The sequence below is a fragment of the Lithobates pipiens genome, unplaced genomic scaffold, assembly GCF_037356315.1.
Source record: "Lithobates pipiens isolate NorthernLeopardFrog02 unplaced genomic scaffold, aLitPip1_a1.2 Scaffold_19, whole genome shotgun sequence".
NCBI classification, from domain to species: Eukaryota; Metazoa; Chordata; class Amphibia; order Anura; family Ranidae; genus Lithobates; species Lithobates pipiens.
This window is the reverse complement of record NW_027507764.1, coordinates 552962735-552985622: the sequence shown is the minus strand read 5'-3', so window position 1 is coordinate 552985622 and position 22888 is coordinate 552962735. Positions and strand designations below refer to the sequence as shown.

The window sequence follows — 22888 nt, the reverse complement described above, 5'->3', positions numbered from 1 at the left end:
CCAGATTTCGGAAGAAAAGATTTTTTTTTCTCACATGACTGTTTATGTGCTACAATGGCTTCAGTGGCGTGTCTGCTAATACAACACTGCTTATGCTGCCATAGCTATGGCAATGTATAAACAATAATAAACAGCACCAAATCTCATGCAGCCAATGTACGAGATCGGGCACTGACTTCTATGGTGGGCTGGCAGTAAAAAAAAAATAAAAAAGAGACAGAAGAAATAGCTGGTCACTGATCACGTGTAAAAGTCAAAATGGTGGCAAGGGGTTATTGGAGGAAAAGAGGAGCGTTACCATGTGGCAGTACTGAAACTAACCTGTTGGTCCTTTAGGTCAGCCTCAGTTGCCATTAGCCTCCAGAACATCTGTTCTTCCAGGTCAGCCTTCCTTCGGTTGGTGTCAAGTTCTCCTTTAACTTCCTGTCGCTCTTTTTCTTGCTCTTTAGCAAGTTGCTGTCGGAATGAATACAATGTATGGTCACTGTCTGTTCACATACAGAAACTTACAAAGGACAATATACCTGCGGCTTCTCCAAACCTACCAAACTGACCCATCACCTCTTAAGCTTTTGACTGCACTCAGTTTAATAGAGGTGGAAAAGTCACTGGGGTTCTTTGATCACAAAAGGGACTTTCCAGGACTAATAAAATGTTTGTGTGGGGTTATACAAAAACAGTAGAAATCTCTCCTGCGCTCAGGTGTCTAGTATCTCAGTACATGGTGCGACCAACTTTATAAATGGATTGCCCGCTTAGGCTCTGAAGAAAGGGGTACTCCCCTGAAACGCGTCAGCCATCTTTTGATATCGGTTTTACCCACATCAGGTCCTGGCTTGCCGGTGTTTAGAACAGCGCACCCGTTAAATTGTCAAAGCCTCATACAAATGCTCGTTTGTGAGTATATATTTTGCTATTTTTTTTATGCTTCAATAAAGCTTTACCAGTGGTAATGCACTAGGTCGGAGCGCCCGCCTTTTCTTTTTCTGTGTGGGGTTATACCCAGGGGTCCTGAAACCTTCCTTGAGCCTCTGCATTAGTGCTCATAATAATTCATTGGCAGACCTACATGCTTATTAAATGTGCAAGCTCAATACATAATGATGATATGCCATGTGGCACTCATACCAACCAGCCAAAGCTGACTGAAGTGGGATCAATGAAAGTTGAATTCTGATTGGCTGGTATGGAGAACTGCAGTCTGCTCTTGTCTAAAAGAGAAACGGTTTACTTAGAAAAATGACCAGGATTTCTGACCTACATATTTACTAAGAGCAAGTGGTTCACTGAGTAGCACTTCACTGAGTAAGGCCGGTTATACACGGCTTGAATCTCAGCCGGGTCAGCAGGAATTCAAACCGTTAATGGGCAGGCTGAATGTACCGAGCTGATCGATTAATCAACTTGGGTCCAAGCAGCATTCCGGACTCTTTTGCGATTATCCCTAGCAGCTGCTATATCCACTAGCTATAATCACTGTCTTCTCCCAGCGGGGACAGGTTCCCCTGCTGGGAAAAAAACCCACAATGGCCCGACAGAAGGGATTCCTGCATCAACACTGTCTGTGTTGATAGGGGGAATAGAAAAAATGTCTTTTCTACAACCTGTGCTTGCAGGAAAGAAATTTGCTCCATGTATGGCCAGCTTAAGGAAGTACAATGACAGATGTGCAGCAAGCAAGCCGATGGTTGCACATTGCCTTCAAGGTGACATTAAAATTAGTGTTATGTGAAAGAGCCACCAATAACAATCGCATATTTGTAAAGTTGTCAGACCTGCACAACTGCCATTTACGCAACTTTGGAGTGCACCCTCTTTCTGCAACATCAATGTACGTAATTGCCAGCACACCATGGATCTTCAAATATCTAAAGGTTTTACTACAACGTGGTCAGATCACATCGACAGAGTGCAAGATTTCGAGGCCATGCAGGATCGAAGGGGTCCAAAACGTGGCTCTAAAACTTTGCACTCTTTCGCTATGATATGATCACTTTTACATAAAATCTTTGGATGTTATTTGAAGATCCATGGTGTGCTGGCAGTTATGTATATTAACCTTTGACATTTCCAGCTGGCTGCTGCTACAGCACCCGCTATCCTTAAAAGGAACTGTAAAGTCCCAAGGGTTTTCACCTTAATGCATTCTATGCATTAAGGTGAAAAACCTTCCTTGCTGCAGCTCCCCCTCAGACCCCCTTTTTCCTTACCTGAGCACATCCATTCCAGCGATGTGCATGAGGAGTCCAGCGGCTCTAGCCGCTGTCTCTCTCTCTCTCCTCTTTGGATTGATAGCAGCAGGAGCCATTGGCTCCCGCTGCTGTCAATCAAACCCAGTGACATGGGAGCGGGGCTGTGTACCGCTGTCCGTCAATGGACGCAGAAGCGGGACTCGGGAGCACACCCGCACGGGTGCCCCCATGGAAAGCGGCTCTTGGGGCATCCCCTAAGAGGAGGATTGGGACTGCTTTGTGCAAAACTCTTGCAGAGTGGGCAAGTATAACATGTTTGGTTTTTTTTTCATAAAAAAAAATGTAACTTTTAAAACCCCTTTAAGCCTATAGATGTGTTCAATGGAGATGGTCCTTGCTTTAAGGTGGCTTTTATTTCTGGTAAAAAGAGCTATAAAAATAAAAAGCTGCACTTTTCTGTTATAGAAGACAAGAAGTGAACTGTTTGAGAAAAAACTGCTCCCCATCATTTGTAGCATGTCCGGCTCTGATTACCTTCTTTTACATATTTACCAATGAACGTTTAATTTTCTGCAAAGCAATCTTTAAAAATGTATGTAAGCCCACACATTATTTTAGTTGGATATAATAGGGAATAGTTAAGACCCCGTCAAGTTTTTCCACGTCTGTATTCTTTTAGGGAGATTTTCCTGCCCCAAAGACAGCATGAAGCAAGGGATCTCTCCAAGCAAGGGGACAGTTGTCAAATGAATAATCAAACATGATTCCAATCCATAAAGTGCAAATGCAAGTAATGATTGTAAATGTATATAAATATTGTGCCACACTAAGTGAATTGATCTGCTTCAATATTGCATAATTAACATTCAAACAGGATTCCAATCCATAAAGTGCAAATGTACTCACATGCTGTAGGTGCTACCAGCGCACTACTCTGTATAAAGAATGGACATAAATGAGATTCCCAATCCAATAGGCAAAAAGTTCTGTGTCTCTAGCAGCCGTGTTGAGAGATCAGCATCTCAGCTGACTCCTCCACCATCCTGGCCCCTCTACTACGCATGTTGACACAGGGCTTGTCATGTGTCTTCCTCAGGGGGATTTTATGAGGAAGACACGTGGCAAGCTCTGTGTCGACACATACACTGGCTTATTTTATACAATACATTTTTGAGTTAAAGCGGTATCACACCTATTTTTTTATATGAACCGAGGACATCTATATTGAAGCATCTGAGGATTTGCAGAGTACATTAACCTTGAGCCCAGTGATGGTCTACTGCTTGCCTCACCAAACTTAGCTGTGTGGTTGCATCCCCTGAGGAGAGCACAATCACACGGGGAGAGCATGATTGTGGAGTCAACGAGAGTTTTAACCCTGAAGCACCAACACAAGTCACTGAAAATTTTTCTTTGGAGCACTGTATATAGATCAATTGATCCTTTAAGGACTGATTATGACTTTTTTATGTGCAAAATAAATCGTTCACATTGGTTTATTGCACTTTAATACCGATTTTATTTACAGCATATATTCTTTGCATTTGCACTTTATGGATTAGAATCAAGTTTGAATATTAATTATACAATATTGAAGCAAATCAATTCAATTAGTGGGGCACAATATTCATTTCAATTTACAATCATTACTTACATTTGCATTTTATGGATTGGAATCATGTTTGAGTATTCATTTTTAAGTAATTACGCAGAGTTATTCATACAGCGCTGCACAATATTTATATATATTTGTTTAGTTTAACACAACATATGGGAGTGTGACTGGTGTCAGCAGTTGGAAGGCATTATTATATTTCCTTGCATCAACAGGATGCTACTTTAAGGCTTTCAGCGTATTATTGGTAGCTTGCAGGATCTTTTATTTATTAAGGGGACAGTTGTTCCCCATTGGAAGATATCTCCTCACCTCATCTTCCTGTGACAACTTAAAGCGGAGTTCCACCCAAAAGTGGAGCTTACGCTTTAAGCACCCCTCGCCCCCTGACATGCCATTTTGGGGGGGGGGGGGGTTAAGTGTGTACCTTTTTTTCATGGGACTTCCTGATTCCTATCTTCGACTCCTACTCTCACCTTAGGTGGCCCCTCCCAGCCAGCAATCTTCTGGGACACAACTCAGGTCCCAGAAAATTGGCTGGCCAATAGGAGAGCGCAGCACGACTCGTACATGCATAGTGTGCGCCCGGCCGTTAAGCCATAAGCAGTCACAGCCGGGTGCCCACAGTTACCATGACGGCGCTGAGGAGAGGAGGGGGCGAGGAGCTAGCCTCTGGGCAGCCACATCGCTGGACCATGGGGAAGGTAATTGTCGGTTTATTACAAGTCAGCAGCTATGCTTTTTGGAGCTGCTGACTTTTAATAAACTAAAAAACAGGTGGAACTCCGCTTTAAAACCTTGGATTTCCTCTCACTTTGGCACAATGATCACAAATACCAATATAGAAAATAAATCTCCACAGTGGGGTCACAGACTGCAATAAAAACCTGACAAGGGATCCAACACTTGCCTACTCTTAGCTTTACATACACTTTCATATATGACAAAATATGTCAGAGGTATCTGTGCCGGTGCAGTAATTCCAAGTTTCATCTGCAGGTTATATTTTAAAACAGGCTCAGTAAAATGGAGCAGGTAAAAAGAGGGGTGGCAGCACCCCCATTACTTTTACGGTTAGCATTTTTATTACCCCAAAGTTCATATTTCCATCAGAGTACCTGTGTAGTTCTCTTTATACACAATAACAGAGCATCCAGAGACACCTAGCATTAGAACATACTTGGTCATAGAAACGTCTCTGGGCCTCCAGTTCCATCTGTTTGAGCTCCACATCTTGCATGACCGCTGCAGTTTCTCTTTCTCGCATGCACATCTTGCGTTCAATCTCATCATCCAGGCGTTTGAGCTCCATCTTGCGCTGATCCTGCTGGTGTCTCAAGAAGCGCCTTCGTGCACCATCCAGAACCTGGAGCTCCTTTAATTTGAGCTCTCGCTTGACAGTTGCCAACCTAGGAATATGGTAGTCATTTAATAATGTGATGGGGTTACATTCAGAAGGCGTATCGGCACCTAAAGCAATGCAACCATCTATACAAAATGAATGACAGATACTCTAAATAAATGTAAGATAAATTTTCATGAATGACTAATCGATAAACTGTTCTTAACATTTACACATCTAAAGCCGCGTACACACGGGCGGACTGTCTGTCCAACTTAGTCCGCTGAAACAAATTTCAGCGGACAGTCCGCTCGTGTGTGGGCTTCAGCGGACTTTTTCAGCGTGCAGTCTGGCGGACTAAGTATTTCGGAATTTCCGTAATATTGTCCGTCCAACTTTGGTTTCAGCGGACAGTCCGCTCGTGAGTAGGCTAGTTGGACGGACTAAGTATGGCGCATGCTCAGAAAGGATTTACATGGCGGAAGGTTGCATTGCTGTGTATTGGACGTCCTATTTCTAGTCCCGTCGTACGTGCTGTACACGTCATCGCGCAAGCTTTCAACGGACTGTCTGTTCATCGTGTGTGGTCAAGTCCGTTCATTCGAAAGTAGGACGGACTGTCCGTCGGATTGTCTGACGGACTTAGTTGGCCAGACAGTCCGCCCGTGTGTACGCGGCTTAAGGGTAAAAGAAATGTTAGTGCAACTTTGACATGTGTTCATAAAACTGCACAGTGTCACAACTACTTTGTGTATCCAGGTGGATTATACCTTTAATATTTATTTATTTTTAGGACAAATTGTGCTTTCTTTTGGTAGTAAATGGTAGCAGATAGGTCTTGATTTTTTTTTTTTATCAAGGGAAAACTGGCCCAAAATAGTAAAAAAATTTATTAAATAAAACATTTTTGGTAAATGTGTTTGTTGTTGTCTGTACCTGTAGTACAGCCCAAAAAAAGGGTGCAAATTTTGCGGTTTTTTTTTATCCTGCCTAAAACACACTGACACCACTATTTTTTTTATTTTTATGTTTTTTTTAAATTCCACCCAAAATATGATGACCATGACCCTAACATTACCTTTAGCAAACCTTGATATTATCTTTTTTATTTTTTTTCTTAGAATTTTCTTTTACACAATTTGGTTTGTTAACATTTTCCTCTCCTGCAAGAAGTGGAAGATACAATGTATATTGCTCTTCATTCAGAAGAGGAAGTAAACACAGGGGTAGACTCACAATGCCTGATCCCTGTGATAGCCAATCAGAGGCTATCACAGCGATCAGGTGACCCAGAACCAAACGTTAGTATGAGAGCCCAGTCTCTGTGCTTGAAGCAAGCACAAAAGGAAGATACGTGTATATACGACCCCGAAAGCGACTAACAAGCTGCTCGATTGCTGTTACAAGCAGCAGGAGGGGACGTTACACCCCCCACCCCCACCGCGCAGCTTGCACAGGCTCTCCTGTCCTACGGAAGACCCGAGCGACCAGCTAACACTTCTGGCTGGACACCCAAACAAAACCGGGATCGGCTTTGATTGGGTATCCCATAGGGGGTAACCTGGAAGCGATGAACTGACATCACGTCCGGTTTATCTGCAGGTCATTGGCGCCATTTAAAAAATAAAATAAAAGCATTAAAAAAAAAACGCTGATCTTGGCGTTTTAAATGCTTTTAAGTGCAAAAGAGGGATTTGGGGTCTCTTTAACCTCAGATCCCTCCATAAAGAGTATCTGTCACGTGCCTATTGCTGCCACAAGGGATGTTTAACATTCCTTTATAAAAGCAAAAAAAAAAAAAAGTGATCACATTTTTTATTTTAAAGAAACAGTAAAAAAATTTTTTAAAGCATTAGATGTTTGGTGTCTATTTACTCGTTGTAACATCTTTTACATTTTACAGAAAAAAATTGAGTTATGTATTGTGTTTTTTTTTTGCTTTTAAATTCAAAAAAGTGTATTTCCCAAAATTGTGTTTTAAAAAACGCTGCACAAATACCGTGTGACATAAAAAATTCCAAACCTACCAATTGATTCTCTAGGGCCTATATATATATTTTTTTTTTTTTTGATCAAAATTCTTTTTATCGGTACTCACCTCTCTGCCGGCTTCCAGGTCTTCAAGGAGCTCCGTCGGACTCCTCCCCCCTTCCCCCAAGTGCCTCCATCTGCTAATGAAGGGAAGGGGGGGGGAGTCCGGTGGCGTTGACGTTCTGATTGAACGTAACATGTACGGGGGAGGAACTACGCATGACGTCACCTGCTACTGCCCTATGGAACTAACACGATTGTCGGCTTTACATGCTGTGTTTTTATCATCTTTATGTGAGTAGTTTGTGTTTGAACACAAAAATTAAATCTTATAGTTAAGCGGTGAGCACTTCGATCTTTTCTTTCTACCCATGACCTGGCGTCCTTGCTGAGATCTAAGGAGACGTGAGAGAAGTTTATGGTCCGTGTTAACCCTTTTGATACCCACTTGCATGACCACCTGTTTGCACAGGGGTCCATGCCATAAGGTGAGAGTGATTAGTTAGACCGGAGGTGGAGGGATTGTCACACTACTGTGGAAAAAAAAAGTCAGTGCTACAGTTTGAATTTAAAACATATTTGTGTGAACTGTGAAGTTAAGTCATGGATTGTGGAAACTAACTAGTGTCGGGTGATTGTGTATAGTGTATACCACATTTACCAATGACTAATGCAGAGTTGCAATGCAAGGAGATCAGCTAAAAGTAGTTGGATCTGTATGTGCGTTATAATTAATCGAAAATTAATCTATTAAAAAAGACGATTAAATCGAACATGAAAATTTTAATCAGTAACAGCCCTAATAATATATATATATATATATATAGGGAGTTCTAAGAAATTTTCCAGCAAAAAATACTGATTGTTACACGTAAACAAAAAGTGCCAGAAATGGCCTACAGCTGAACTGGGTACCCCTTGCAGCAGCTAAAAAAAAAAAACCCCTAAAAACAGCAGTCTGAATGAATTACAATAAAAATATAGAAATTTCAAGCTTGAAGCTGTGCTTACTGACACTACTATATTAGGTCTGGGTATCTAGATTTTCATGCACTCAAATCTTGAACAGTAGATCTCCCCCTTTCACTGCAGATGGGTCAACTTACCAACATCTAACAAAAACTGAATTCTTAGTTTTGTCTGGACAGATCCTATAAGATTATGATTTGTTGAAGTCCCATTTAGCATGGCAATAGCAAAAAGGTTATTACCTCTGCCTCTGGTACAGCAGCCTTTTCTCCTCATCAATTAGTAGTTGGCGTCTCTGTTGCTCTGCTCCTCGGAGGAGTTCTTGTTGTTGATACCAGGCTTCGTCTCCAGCTCTGCGTTTTATTGCTTCTGCCTCAACTTCGTGGATTATTTGCCTGCAAATAAACGACAAAGATTGGTCATAGTAAATAATGAATTTGGAGTGTCTGCAGATTTCTGTTAATATTTGTAGCATTGAATAATGAAAGCCTTCCATACTTCTCTCGTAAGTATTCCAGTTCCTCCTGATGAAGCCTCTCCCTCTCCTGACTCTGATAATCCACAATGAGTTTGGGGTATTTATTGAATATGGGATACTGTCCCTTAGTGAGGGGCACAAATTCACTGAGAAGACGCTGAGGGTGGATCTCGGCTGGGGTGGCGTCCATGAGATGGTATGATTCTTTAATCATCAGATTGATATCCAGGTTATTCCGGTGATGAAAAAAATACTGCAGAAACACAAAAAGCGCCATAAGCATGTACAGTAAAATAAGTTACATTTTAAATGGTAGAACACAACATTAAACAGAAATCCAACACAAACAGGTAAAAGCATGGGAAGGGGGGAGAGAAAGAGAGCAAGAAGTAAAGAGAAGAAAGAGCGAGAGAGAAAAAGAAGAGAAACAGGGGCTGGGTTTCCTGACAATGTGAGCAATTCACATACACTGCCATGATACATAGCCAGGAGGGGGACACTGTAATTCAACATTGCACACATACACATATATATATATATATATATATATATATATATATATACACACATACATACATATATATATATATATATATATATATACACACACACACATATATATATATATAATTGATTTATTTTTTTCACATACATAGATAGGTGGTTTCATAATTTTTTTTTTCATTTCTTTGGAAAGTATTGGATTTTCTAGTAGTTTTGAGTGTGGTCATCAGCACACAGTGGCTGAAGTCATTATCAGTACCCCCCTATGGCCACATAGCTTCCCTCATGCAATTAGAAAAGAGAACTCAAGAAAGGAATTCATAAAGATAGATATAAACGTGAATAGACTGGCATCACATCCTAAATGGTAACATGTAGGATGTAATATTAAAAAACAAAAAAAAAACACACAATTTACATATGGTTTTATTCTGCCTTAATAAAGTCAAAATGGTGGCATCTCTGCTGGGGTTGACCTGCTAGTGACTAACACATGTTGCATTCATTGCACCATTTATAAATTATGAAAGAGCATAGTCATAATGGAAGTTAAATGTCCAATGAGCAGTCAGGTGACACAGGAAGCTGAAATAAGGGGACATCATGGGATCGATTTACTAAAACTGGAGTGCGCAAAGTCTGCCGCAGCTCTGCACTGAAATCTATCAGCTTCTTGTGTCAGTGTGTTCAATTAAGCTGCGACAAGAAACCCAGAAATAGATTTTTTTGCACAGCTGCACCAGATAATGCACTCTCCAGTTTTAGTAAATCAACCCCCACCTGTATAGCAGGATTTGGATTGCAAATTACAAAGCCAACTTTAAAGAGGAAGTAAACCCTGATGAGTTTACTTCCTCTTTCATTCCCTGCAAAGGTAAAGCATAATGGACTACTATGCATCGCATAGTAGCCCATTATGTGTCACTTACCTGACACAGGAGCCAGCGAAGTCACCGCTGTCCCCTGTAGTCCGGTGCATCCATCTTCTCGGTGGGTCTCGCCGCTCCGCCTCTGGCATGCGCCGTAGACAGCGGTGTCTGTCTTTCCATAAATATCTCCTAAACCGTGTACGTTTAGGAGATATTTCTTGGACCTACAGGTAAGTCTTAATCTAGGTTTACCTTTAGGTCAAAGTGTGTTGTAAGGGTTTACAACCACTTTAAAATAAAAAATAAAAAAGGAGGATTACAAATCTGTTCAAATCAGTTTATGTACGGTCGGTCCGGGACAATGCATTTAAATTATTTACTAAATGGTACTACACATCGCTCAAACGCTCTATCGTGTATTCTCAGGCCTCGCCCCACTGCTTCTGTGGATTCTCTCACCTTGGATCCTTTTTCATACTTTTTGGAGTTGTCAGAACATATCTTGGGTTTGGGCTGAGCCTTTTGTCCTTGTGTTTAAGATGGCTGGTAAACCAATCGCTTTAATGCAATCCCAATGTTTATTAGTCTTGCATATTCCAGATCTCCCTCGACCCTTAGAAAAGATTGGTACATGCCCTAGGTGTAGCCATGCCGGCAATAGCTTACCAATGGAAGTTAATCTCTGTACAGTTTTACACAGACGATTTTGAGGATGGATACGATTGTGCTAATAAGACAAATATTTGATACGATTCACAAATCAAAACCTTGTTTCGATCCTAAGTGGGACCTTTGGTTCGAGTATCATCTTCCTTCTGTAGACTGATCCTGTGACTTTATGTGGTTGTTATTTTTAATTTTTTTTTATTATGGTCTTTAGTTTATGCCATGTAAATTCTACATACGTCTATAGGATGTCCTACATGTTGGATGCACCCAGATTTGCGCTATGTTTCTACTACCATTTGAAAGTGCTTAGGTCCTACTTCTTTTTTAGGATGTATTTTGTTTTCCTAAAACTTGAATTTTTTGTTTTGTTTTATGGTTTACATTTATCAGATACAATGGCATTGTATTGTTTGATGCGGTGTCTGATGCAATTCTTTTGATTGTATTTATGCATTTAACATACTTTGGCTTTTGTATCTATCTTTTTGTACTAACTGCAATAAAAGTTTGTAAACAAAAAAAAAAAAATTATATATATATGTATTGTAACTACTTGCCATTATACGGCGGTAAGGTGGCTCTCCTGTCTCGGATCACGTAGCTAGCACTTAATCTTGTACTTCCAGGTGGGGGACATGTGCCGCTTCTGCTGTGATTGGTCACAGCAGAAGCTGATCAGCGGGTGCCAGCCAATGGATGTCCACCAGCACCCTCTGACTGAGAGGGAGACAATCAGAACAGAGCTATGCCTATGTAAACAAGGCAGAGCTCTGTCCTGTCAGCGGGGATGTGCTGGATTTGTTTACCCAGCAAAGCAGGGAATAAAATCCAGCACATCCCTTTGTAAAAGCACCACATTTAGCATTGATCACCATTAGTGTCATTGGTTCCTACAAAGTGTCAAAAGTGTTAGACTGTCCGCCTCAATATCGCAATCCCGCTTAGAAGTCACTGATTTCTGCCATTACTAGTATAAAAAATATCAGTATATACACACACCATAGTTTGTAGACACTATAACTTGTGCACAAACTAATCAATATACACTTAATGGGATTCAATTTATTTTTTTACCAAAAATATGTAGCAGAATACATATTGGCCTAAATTTATGAAGAAATTTGATTTAGAATTTTTTTTATTGGATATGCTTTATAGCAGAAAGTAAAAAATATACCTTTTTTTTCAAAATTGTTGAGTATTTTTTTTTTGTTTATAGCACAAAAAATAAAAAACTCAGTGGTGATTAAATACCACCAAAAGAAAACTCCATTTAACAGGACATAAATGTAATTTATGTACAGCGTTGCATGACCGCGCAATGGTCAGGTAAAGTAACAGTGCCGTACAGCAAACAATGGCATGGTCATAAGGGGGGGGGGGGGGGGTGTGTAAATCTTCCGGAGGTCAAGTGGATAAAGGTGTATTTAACCATATTGCTGGCAATTAGCTTTAACCTTTACCAAATCATATCTACACCGCATTCATACAATTTTACAGATCATCACTGGGGCAAATAAACCAGCAAAAAAATTTTGCATGTACTCCTATTTTCCTTATTGCCCTCCTATACAATCTGTCACTTTATGGACCCTTTGAAAAAGTCACGAGAGCTGTGACGCAACGCGTCAGGGAGGAGCCAGGTGTCACGATCGTTACTTCTGGTCGTGGCCGAGACTGGAAGAATCGTTATTTACGAACGCACTGAATACTGCCCAACTGTAAGTGTTTTTATGCAATACTATTAAAGTTGATTATACATACTACACATTGGAGCCCCCTTTCTTTTCTCCCCCTGGGTATTATATGAATATGGATGAGCTATATTGCTGTATGACGGGCTGAACTTGGAGTGGTGGATAAGAAATTAATAGCCTACCTAGAGATACTGGAGGAGTGGATCTTAGCCCATTTTGATTTTACAGCGGTGTATGGCCCTTAGTGGCCTTCCCTGGAGGTGAGAGGCTGGGGGAAACAAGGGGCGCACCCCGGATCACCTGTGAACACAAGCATCGGGTGTTTTTTTGCACTGGTTTGAAGTGGAATGCACTTTAAATAGAACTCTGGGACTTTATATCAATATTAATTACTGTTACCCACATTATAAATTTGTAAATTATTAATTTGTGAATTAGGGGACACAAACTTTTTTGCCATTATTGAATATATTTTCACTTTATTGTTGGTTATTTTCACATATTGCCTGTGTGTGTGCACATCTATTTGAGCTGCTTTTGCACGTTTTTGCACTTTATCTCACCATTTGCACTATATTATAGAAGCTAAGGATTATTGAATATATATATTGTTTCTATTATATTTAATATTATTACAAGTAAGGTAGTGCCACATAACATTATTTAATACTAGTCATAAAACTGTGTAGAGATCACATATTTATGTTGGCAGCTTCCTGACAACTTGCGATATCAATTGCTTGGGGAATTAGGTTGTGCGCACTAATACTCATATTTTTTTACTTTATTATAGCAAAAATCCTTTCTTTTGAAATCTCTCTAAAGTGGTTGTAAAGGCAGAAGGTTTTTTTTATCTTAATGCATTCTATGCATTTAAATAAAAACCCTTCCGTGTGCAGCAGCCCCCTTTATACTTCCCTGAGCCCCATCTCTGTCCAGTGTTGTCTACAAGTGCCTCAGCCACACGGGACTTGATTGACTGAGACACAGAGGCGCCACTGGCTCCCGCTGCTGTCAATAAAACTCAGTTAGCCAATCAGGAGAGAGGGAGTGGGACTGGGTCAGGGCTCCGTGTCTGAATGGACACACGGAGCTGCAGCTCAGCTTGAGTGCCTCCATAGCAAGCTGCTTGTTGTGGGGGCACTCAACAGGAGGGAGGGGCCAGGAAATCCAGTCAGGAACCCGAGAAGTGGAGGATCCGGGCTGCTCTGTGAAAAACCCCAGGTAAGGATAAGAGGTTTGTTATTTTTAAATTTAAAAAAAAAAAAAAAAAAAAAAATAAAAAAAAGACGCCAGGGCTAGATGAATTTCTGGCTAAATGGTATGCCCACCATCGCCATCTCCTGTGTCCGTTTCTTCTTCATACCTATAACAAGGCTCTGGAAGCCGGGATCCTCCCCCCCTCTATGCATGAGGCACTAATTATCCTGTTACTAAAACCTTGTTAAAACCCTCTCAGATGTGATTTCTATCACCCGATCACCTTATTAATGCAGATGTAAAGATCCTAGCTAAAGGTTTGGCCAACTGTCTAAACACAGTGGTTGTGAAATTGGTTGGGTGTGATTAGGGAGGCTTTTTATACCTGGTCCTTCTACAAGGATGAATATTCGTAGACTATTCCACAACTTGCAATATCACCCAAGATCGTTCCCCTACTCGTGTTATCGCATCGTTAGATACGTGTAAAGCTTTCGACAGCGTGGACTGGCCCTATTTAAAGTGCTGCAGCTCTATGGTTTTGGCCCTCGTATTATAGCATGGATAAGACTCTTATATGTCTCACCCAATAAACTAGGGGCACTAGGCAGGGGTGTCCTTTGTCACGCCTCCTATTTGCCTTAGCTATGGAACCCTTGCCACACGCATTCGTAGCTCCCTTTAATCAAAGGTCTCCCCATTAGTACTATAGAGGAATGTATCTTTGTATACAGATGACACTTTAGTATACTTGGCTGACCATTGTAACACTCTAAAAAAATCTTCTGTCTGAAATGAATACCTTTGAAGACTATTCTGGCTTTCGGGGGAACTGGGACAAGTTCATTTTTTCCTTTAGCTCAAGCTGCTATATCCTTGATTCACCCGGATTCCAGACTACAGGTGGCCCCCTCATTTATATATCTGGGTATTATAGTTCAATTACCTCGATCTTCGTATATATAACTAATAATTTGTGCCCCTTACTGTCACAGTTGCAATTACAAACTAAACAATGGATGAATTTGCCTCTAGACCTCATGAAAAGGATCAATGTCAATAAAATTATACATCTCCCTAAACTTCTCTATGTTATGGCCAATTCCCCATTCCAAAATCTATTTTTAAACGTATTAATACAATATGCACAGCGTTCTTATGGAACGGTCGCCCTCCCAGAGCAGCACTTGAGACCTTACGACTTTCAGCCAATTTGGAAGGTCTAGTTTTCCCAAATTTTTTATTTGTGCTACTTGGCTTCTCAACTGCTCCACATACACAACTGGCTGCATCCAGTTTCTGCCAATGCTTGCATTACTATTGCCTCCTTCTTGGAAACCCTCCACAATATTATCTATAGGTGCTGTGTACCAGCTTGTCCGGGTACGTTGACTTTACATACATCTCTCTCCTTGTTTCAATCCATAGTTGCAAAAATTTCTAAGGACTCGTGGTCGACATCCTATTAATCCACTGTGGTTTAACCCCAACCTCCAAGAATTATATTCCCTACCTGATCCACAACGGTGGTCTTCTAAAGGAGTCAAATACTTATGTCACCTCTACAATGCACAAGGTTTTAACGTAGATGTCCGCGGGTACCTGCGGATATCTATGCCTGGAAGTGAGAGCAAATACCTGGATTATACTGGTATCTGTCCCCCCCAAAAGGTGCCAAATGTGACACCGGAGGGGGAGGGTTCCTGAAAAGCAGAAGTTCCATTTTTGGGTGGCACTCCGCTTTAAGATTTTTCACCACTCTCACCTTACACCTGTTAGATTATATAAAATGGGGTTGTCTCCCTCAGCTGAGTGTTTGAAGGGTTGCGGTCAAACTGCTCACTTTTCCATTGTTTTTGGGGCTGTCCCATAGGTCAAGATTTCTGGGTATATAAGCGCTTTTATCTCTTCTGCATTGGTCCCGCCAAATACTGTAAACCCCAAAAATTGTCTTATGGGCATCTTTGGTGATTTGACCATCCCTTCTCATACCAAGAGTCTGCTTTGCATCCTTCATTTTTATACAAAGCAGTCCCTTTTATTGTCCTGGAAAGGATCTGTATCCCCAACATGGACCCTCTGAATAAAATTCAGAAAAGGAGTTAAAACATTTCATGAAATATGGGATAGATGGCGGGGCAGTCCCCCATTTCTAACCTCTGAACCTCTGTGATTAATAGTATCCCTATACAGCTGTACTGGCCAGGCACCCGTCTCTGATACAAGTTATGTTTGTTTGTGTTAGGTTGTCAGTGTACATTTCTTATTCATCGCAGGTTTTACTGATCACAGGAGACGAGTGTGACAATTGTATAAGCACTGTTTATTTCTTATGTACACTGTTTGATTTTCTCTGTACATTAAAGAGGAACTGCAGGCTGCTCACATAATTTGCAATAAAAACATCTTTGCCATTCTGAAGCTTCCCTCCAACCACTTTGCATATTATTTTATATATACTGTGATTTGCCATATACTGTACTTGCCAAATATGCTGCAGAAACCTTCTTCCACTAAGTCTGGCTGCATCCATTTTAACTGTGGGCAGCTGAAGCTGCTGCCTGTTCACTTCCTGGATTTACACAGACACACACCGCTAGCTCTGCACCTCTGATTGGCCCTCTTATGACTCCTCCCCCCTCAATTCCTGTCAAACTCTCAGGAGAGTGAGAGAGAGAGAGAGAGAGCTGTGCATGGGTCATAAGCCTAGACTGATGACCAGACAAGACACAGGAAGTGGGCTGTCTAAGGTATTTACTGGCAGAAAAATGTTTTACTATCCAAAGTTAAAACAACAAGGGGAGAAGATTTAATAGATGGAAAGTTGAAAAAAATATGACTGAAGTTCCGCTTTAAGTTAGGTTTATTGTGTTTTTTTTTCCTGTGTGTTTGTCTCATTAAACATTTAAAAAAAAAAAAGCGAGACTTTACAATCACTTTAATTCTCCCGTATAAAGATAATACTTGCATTGTAACTTAACTTCTATATAGCTCTTAGATTGTAAACTGGAACTAGCAGGGCCCTCTGATTCCTACTGTACTAAATTGTACTGTAATTGTACTGTCTGCCAGTATGCTGTAAAGCGCTGTGTAAACAGTTAGCGCTATATAAATCCTGTATAATAATAATATATATCACATTAACTTCTGCATACAAAGTGGAGAAGGTACCTCTATGTCTTCCTTCTGGTTGCAGTGCAGTAAAGGAGAGCGGGAGCACAGGACATAGGCCACTACCGCCATCAGCAGGAAGGAGGGATGGTTGGAAAACACATTATCAAACAGCTTCAGCCATTCTTCTCTGGTTAAAACCTCAGAGAACAGAGTTTCCAGGAGTGGCCAGGCATAAATCTGCAAAATAGGGAAAGTCACCAAAAAGCTATTTGAACTTTTTTTTTTTAAACACAGAAGGAAGTTTGTGAAGTTTTAAAAAGTAATGCATGGCAATGTAGACAAAGCTCCATGAGTATTCTTCAATATGTTCTCTCAACACAAAGCATTAAAATAAAAAATAATACCGGTAGGAGAAACGGATATTAAGGGCCAGAGTCACACTGCATCAAAATCGCAACCTGCTCATGCGAATTGATTGCGGAGTGTATGTTAGGTTAACGACACCCCGCAATCAGTTTGCAAAACGCAGCGTGATTTCCGGCGTGGACAACAAAGGGTCCTGCACGAGTTCAGTCCGAATGCGATGTGAAATTAGCCATAGAGTTTGTATGGCCAAATTTGCATCGCACAGACATCGCATGTGAACTGCACAGTAATGCGGTGCAAATCACATGCAATGCCTGGCATCGCACCAGTGTAAACCGGCCCTAAAGTATGTCGTTCAAGTAGCCAGAAAGAGCATGTTAAACATAAAATATATAAATACAGAGCTCGAAAACAAATATATGGGAAAAAAGTATATATATATATATATATATATATATATATATATATATATATATATATATATATATATATATAGTGAACCAACATAAAGTCCAAAAAAACTCTGAAAGTGCTCCAATCCAAAGTGAATAAAAACTTCAGGTGCACAACACCCCCTTGAGAGTCCCCACTCACCAGATCCACATGACCCCCAGCTTTTCAGTCTGGAGGGTCAATTGAGGCTTGGTATAGGTGTCTTTATGATGGTATGCGGAAAGCCAGGTCAGCAGATCCAGGGTTCCTCAATGAAGAGTTTAAGCCAGATAGACATGTACGCAGAAGTAAAAGAAGGGGGAACTAATAGTGAAGTACCATCAAAAAAAAATGTATTTAAACAAAAGATGGGTACTTACAAAACGAAGGGATATACAAGCATTAAGCATGGAACAGATAGTATGAAACCATCATATGTGGCGTGCATTCCAAACGACCGGAACAATGGTTTCATACGATCTGTTCCATGCTTAATGCCTGTTAATCCCCCCTTCTTTTACTTCTGGGTACATGTCTATCTGGCTTAAACTCTTCATTGAGGAACCCTGGATCTGCTGAGCTGGCTTTTCCGCATACCATCCTAAAGACACCTATACCAAGCCTGAATTGACCCTCCAGACTGAAAAGCTGGGGGTCATGTGGATCTGGTGAGTGGGGACTCTCTAGGGGGTGCTGTGCACCTGAAGTTTTTATTCACTTTGGATTGGAGCACTTTCAGAGTTTTTTGGACTTTATATTGGTTCACTTTATATATACTTTTTTTCACATATATTTATGTTTGCGAGCGCTGTATTTATACATTTTATGTTTTTCAAGTGGTTAGCACTTTGTGTATAGCAGCTGCAATTGTTTTTTACATTATTGATTTTGTTCGTATATCATCAGCGTGAGTTTATGTTTAGTTTATATACATTTTTCAAGAAAGAGCATGTTTATAGCAATTGAACTGTACTGGCTTACCAGTTTTTTTTTTTTTTAAATCAACTGCATTAAAGTTGCATTAAAAAAAATCTAATTAAAATCATCATGAGGGTGAATAAGGTTCAAGAAGGCAGTATTTTCAATATTAAACCAAAATCAAGAACATGGGGGACATAACCTCAAACTAACTGGAGGAACATTCAAAACTAATCTTAGAAAGTATCATTTTACTGAAAGGGTAGTTGATTCTTGGAATAAACTTCCAGCAGAGGTAGTGAGTCAGTCAACAGTAAATGGCTTCAAACATGCTTAGGGCAAACATAGATCTATACGCTCACAAAAAAAAGTTAACTAAACAAAAAACTTGTATAATAAAACAAAAAAACAGGCAAACTCAATGGGCCACTTGGTCTTTTTTCTGTCATAACTTTTCCATGTTTAAAAAAAAAAAAAAAAAGGAACCTGATAAAAATGTTGGGCCTATGCAGTAAGTACAACCTGTCTAGGACATGATGCTGGGGCAGTCTGTACTTCATACACCCTCATCAGAGGTCATCACTGCCCTGAGTGAGTCCAGCTCTCTTCTATGGCTACATTCGGACATGTGTTCTTCCACGGTGCAAATGATAGTGGCAGGAATCTACAGACTCCAGCTGTTGTGTTTGATAGATGTGAGCAGCTAGTTGCAGCCGGGGAGCCCGTGTGCTTCAAGGAACCATTGTCTGCCACCGCAGCTATTCTTGGCCGCTTGCACAGCCATCAATTACCTGAGATGATTGCTGCTGGAGGCACATAAAAGTGCCCAAGAATGGACTTAAAAGCATTCAAAACACCAAGATCGGAGTGTTTGAATGCTTTTATTTCTTTTTTTAACCACTTAAGCCCCGAACCAATTTGCAGCCAAAGGACCAAGCCCCTTTTTGAGATTCGGCATTGCGTCGCTTTAACTGACAATTGCGCGGCCGTGCGACGTGGCTCCCAAACAAGATTGGCGTTCTTTTTTTCCCACAAATAGAGCTTTCTTTTGGTGATATTTTATCACCTCTGCGGTTTTTATTTTTTGCGCTATAAACAAAAATAGAGTGACAATTTTGAAAAAAAATGAAATATTTTTTACTTTTTGCTATAATAAATATCCCCAAAAATATATATAAAAAGATTTTTTTTTCCTCAGTTTAGGCTGATACGTATTATTCTGCATATTTTTGGTAAAAAAAATAAAAAAATATCGCAATTAGCGATTATTGATTGGTTTGCGCAAAAGTTATAGCGTTTACAAAATAGGGGATCGTTTTATAGCATTTTTATCATATTTTTTTTACTAGTAATGGAGGCGATCAGCGATTTTTATTGCGACTGCGACATTATGGCGGACACAGCGGACATTTTTGGGACCATTGTCATTTATACAGCAATCAGTGCTATTTAAATGCACTGATTCCTGTGTAAATGACACTCTCAGTGAAGGAGTTAACCACTAGGGGACAGTGTAGGGGTTATGTATGACGTTATGTTTTTTTTTTTTATTGTAGGGGGGCGTGACCTAGCATGTGACATCACTGATCGTCCTTCCCTATAAAAGGGAACAGACGATCGGTGACAGCCACACTAGGAAGCACGGGGAGAGTTTTTTTTTACACAGACCTCTCCTCGTTCCTCAGCTCTGTGACCCGATCGCAGGACACCAGTGGCGATCGGGTCCGCTGGTCCCACGTCCAACGGAGCTCAGGACCAGGTCAGGAGCACGCCGCTGGTGGCGCACTCCCGACCCATGGCTGAGCAATTAAAAAGCAACGTACAGGTATGTGCTTGTGCCCAGCCTTGCCATTCTGCCGACGTATATGTGCAGGAGGCGGACCTTAAGTGGTTAAATGGTGCTAGTGACATCTGGATAAATCGGAAGCGATGTCAGTTTATCACTTCTGGATTACTGCTATGGAGACCAGATCAAAGCCGATCCCGGCTTTGTTTGGGTGTCAAGCCAGCTGGTGGATGTGCCGGCTGGTAGCTGGGGTCTCCCGGTGGGTCAGAAGAGCCGAGTGAGCTGCGGAAGGTGGGTACCTGGACAGTACTACCATTTAAAGTCAAGCGCTGGTACGTTGGTTGGTGGCAAGTGGACAGAGATAAAAGATGCACACTATACAATGTAGATTTCTTTCCTTCAGATTTACCAAAACCATATAATATGAGGTCAAACCTCAATGAGTTTCAATGTGTATGCAATCAGGCCAGCCCTTGCACTACATGGTTTTGGTAAATTTAAAGGAAATCAGACAAAAAAAAGAAAAAAATTGTATAGTGTGTATGGGGGTCTAAGAATTCACTGAACCCAATGCAACAGCTGACCTCCTCATAAGAGGAGGTCAGCAATGGCAGCCTTCATAAACCTGCTACAATAGATGTAGTTTAAACAGAGACACAAACGGATTGGAGGGAAATTTATTTCCTGCCAGAAAGTGCAATCCTTGTCTCTGAGAAGACATTTGTTTTAAGATCGTATTAAATCCTCAGCATTTTTTAGCTTAACGCATTGAGCACAAAAAATAAAAAATTCCCCACTAAACTATTCTATTCCCAACTACTCTAACCTAAGCACATGCAATTTACAACTTTCAATGCTGCTGGCTCCTGCTCTCTCTGTGCTGCTTGCCTGAACATCTGGTCTTCATAGGAAAGATTTAACAGTGGACAGTGCAGTCTTCATCCAGTCTGTAAGCTTGGAGAAGGGAGGGGGGAGGAGGTAGGAGCTGGGGAATGCCTTGCCATTATAGCCTATGGGGCTGTGCTTTTCTACTGATGCATACGTACTCTAGTCACTGCGTGCAAGAATGGCTCCATAGGATGCGGACAGAGAAAGGAGCCACCCAGAAAAAAAAAAAAAAAAACTGGCGCAGTGGACCTGGCACCAACTTAAACTGGAAAATAGACAAGGATTAAGAGATAATGAAGCTGCATACTCCATAAAGATTCACTCACACCAATAGCTGCATTAGAAGCCAGGCATTGGTGTGCAGTGGGATGGTGGCGGTGCCGATGCATTTAAGGCTGAGTTCACACCGATGCAGCCGTGGGTCATAGCAGGGGGTCTGGTGCGTCTCTGTACACCGATTTAGGTCCGAATTTCAGCCTGAATTCACACTTGATACTGAGCCAAAGACACACAGGAACCTTTTCTGATGCGAACCGCAGGAGAACGGAGCTGTGAGAACCGGCTCTATTGAGAGCCGGTCCCTCCCTGTCATGCGACTTGGATGGGGAAACTCGCATCCAATTCGCATAAGTGTAAACCCAGCTTAATACTTTTTTAAACCAGCTTTCTTTAAATTCTTCTCCTCAATATTTCATTAAAGCGATTGTAAAGTATCGTTTTTTTTTTTCACCCAAAAATTTACAAACATGTAATACTTACCTGTTCTGTTGCAGTGGATTTGCACAGAGCAGCCCAGATCCCGTTCTTCTCAGGTCCCTCTTCTGTGATCCTGGCCCCTCCCTCCTGTTCAGTGCCCCCATAACAAGCAGCTTGCTATGGGGACACCTGAGCCAAGTCACAGCTCCCTGTGTCCATTCACACACGGAGCCCAGACCCGGCCCTGCCCCCTCTCCCTCGTTTGGCTAGCTGACTCTGATTGACAGCAGTGACAGCCAATGGCATCACTGCTGTGTCTCAGCCAAATCAGGAGGGAGAATCCCGGACGGCTGAGACATTCGTGGACATCGCTGGACAGAGAGGGACCTCAGGTAAGTGTTCAGGGTGGCTGCTGCCCACAGAAGGCTTTTTATCCTAATGCAAAGAACGCATTAAGATAAAAAAAAACTTCTGCCTTCACAACCCGTTTAAATGCTATTGGCTGCAGTGCTAGGTGGTGGATTGTGTCACACTGTGCTAAAAAAATTGTAGTTAAAGTGGTTGTAAACCTCAGAAATGAAATATGAACAAAGCATATCCCTCTATAGTGTGTACTTCATTAAGAGAACAAATTGTCATTTAATTGTGAATTATAATTACATGGTAGGGGAGGTTGAAAAAAGACAAGTCCAACCTGTGTGATTATATGTCAGTATTACATTGTATATCCCTGTATGTTGAGGTCATTCAGGTGCTTATCTAATAGTTTTTTTAAACTATCGATGCTCCCCGCTGAGACCACCGCCTGTGGAAGGGAATTCCACATCCTGGCCGCTCTTACAGTAAAGAACCCTCTACGTAGTTTATGGTTAAACCTCTTGTCTTCTAATTTTAACGAGTGGCCATGTGTCTTGTTAAACTCCCTTCCGTGAAAAAGTTTTATTCCTATTGTGGGGTCACCAGTATGGTATTTGTAAATTAAAATCATATCCCCTCTCAAGCGAGAATGAGTTCAGTGCTCGCTACGTTTCTTTATAACCAATATCCTCCAGACCCTTTATTAGCTTTGTTGCCCTTCTTTGTAGTCGCTCCATTTCCAGTACATCTTCCTGAGGACTGGTG

General features: G+C 41.1%; 1 protein-coding gene across 1 annotated transcript in view; it reads right to left on the bottom strand.

Moving 5' to 3' along the window:
- The window catches only part of TBC1D31 (TBC1 domain family member 31), a 65536-nt gene that overhangs the window by 8071 nt on the left and 34577 nt on the right, over positions 1-22888 (bottom strand). The window contains exons 13-17 of the mRNA XM_077493285.1: positions 16738-16917; positions 8648-8880; positions 8392-8544; positions 4988-5216; positions 322-456 (exon numbers count right to left, since the gene is read on the bottom strand). Coding sequence (XP_077349411.1) covers positions 322-456; positions 4988-5216; positions 8392-8544; positions 8648-8880; positions 16738-16917 — 930 coding nt within the window. The remainder of the gene's footprint in view (positions 1-321; positions 457-4987; positions 5217-8391; positions 8545-8647; positions 8881-16737; positions 16918-22888) is intronic.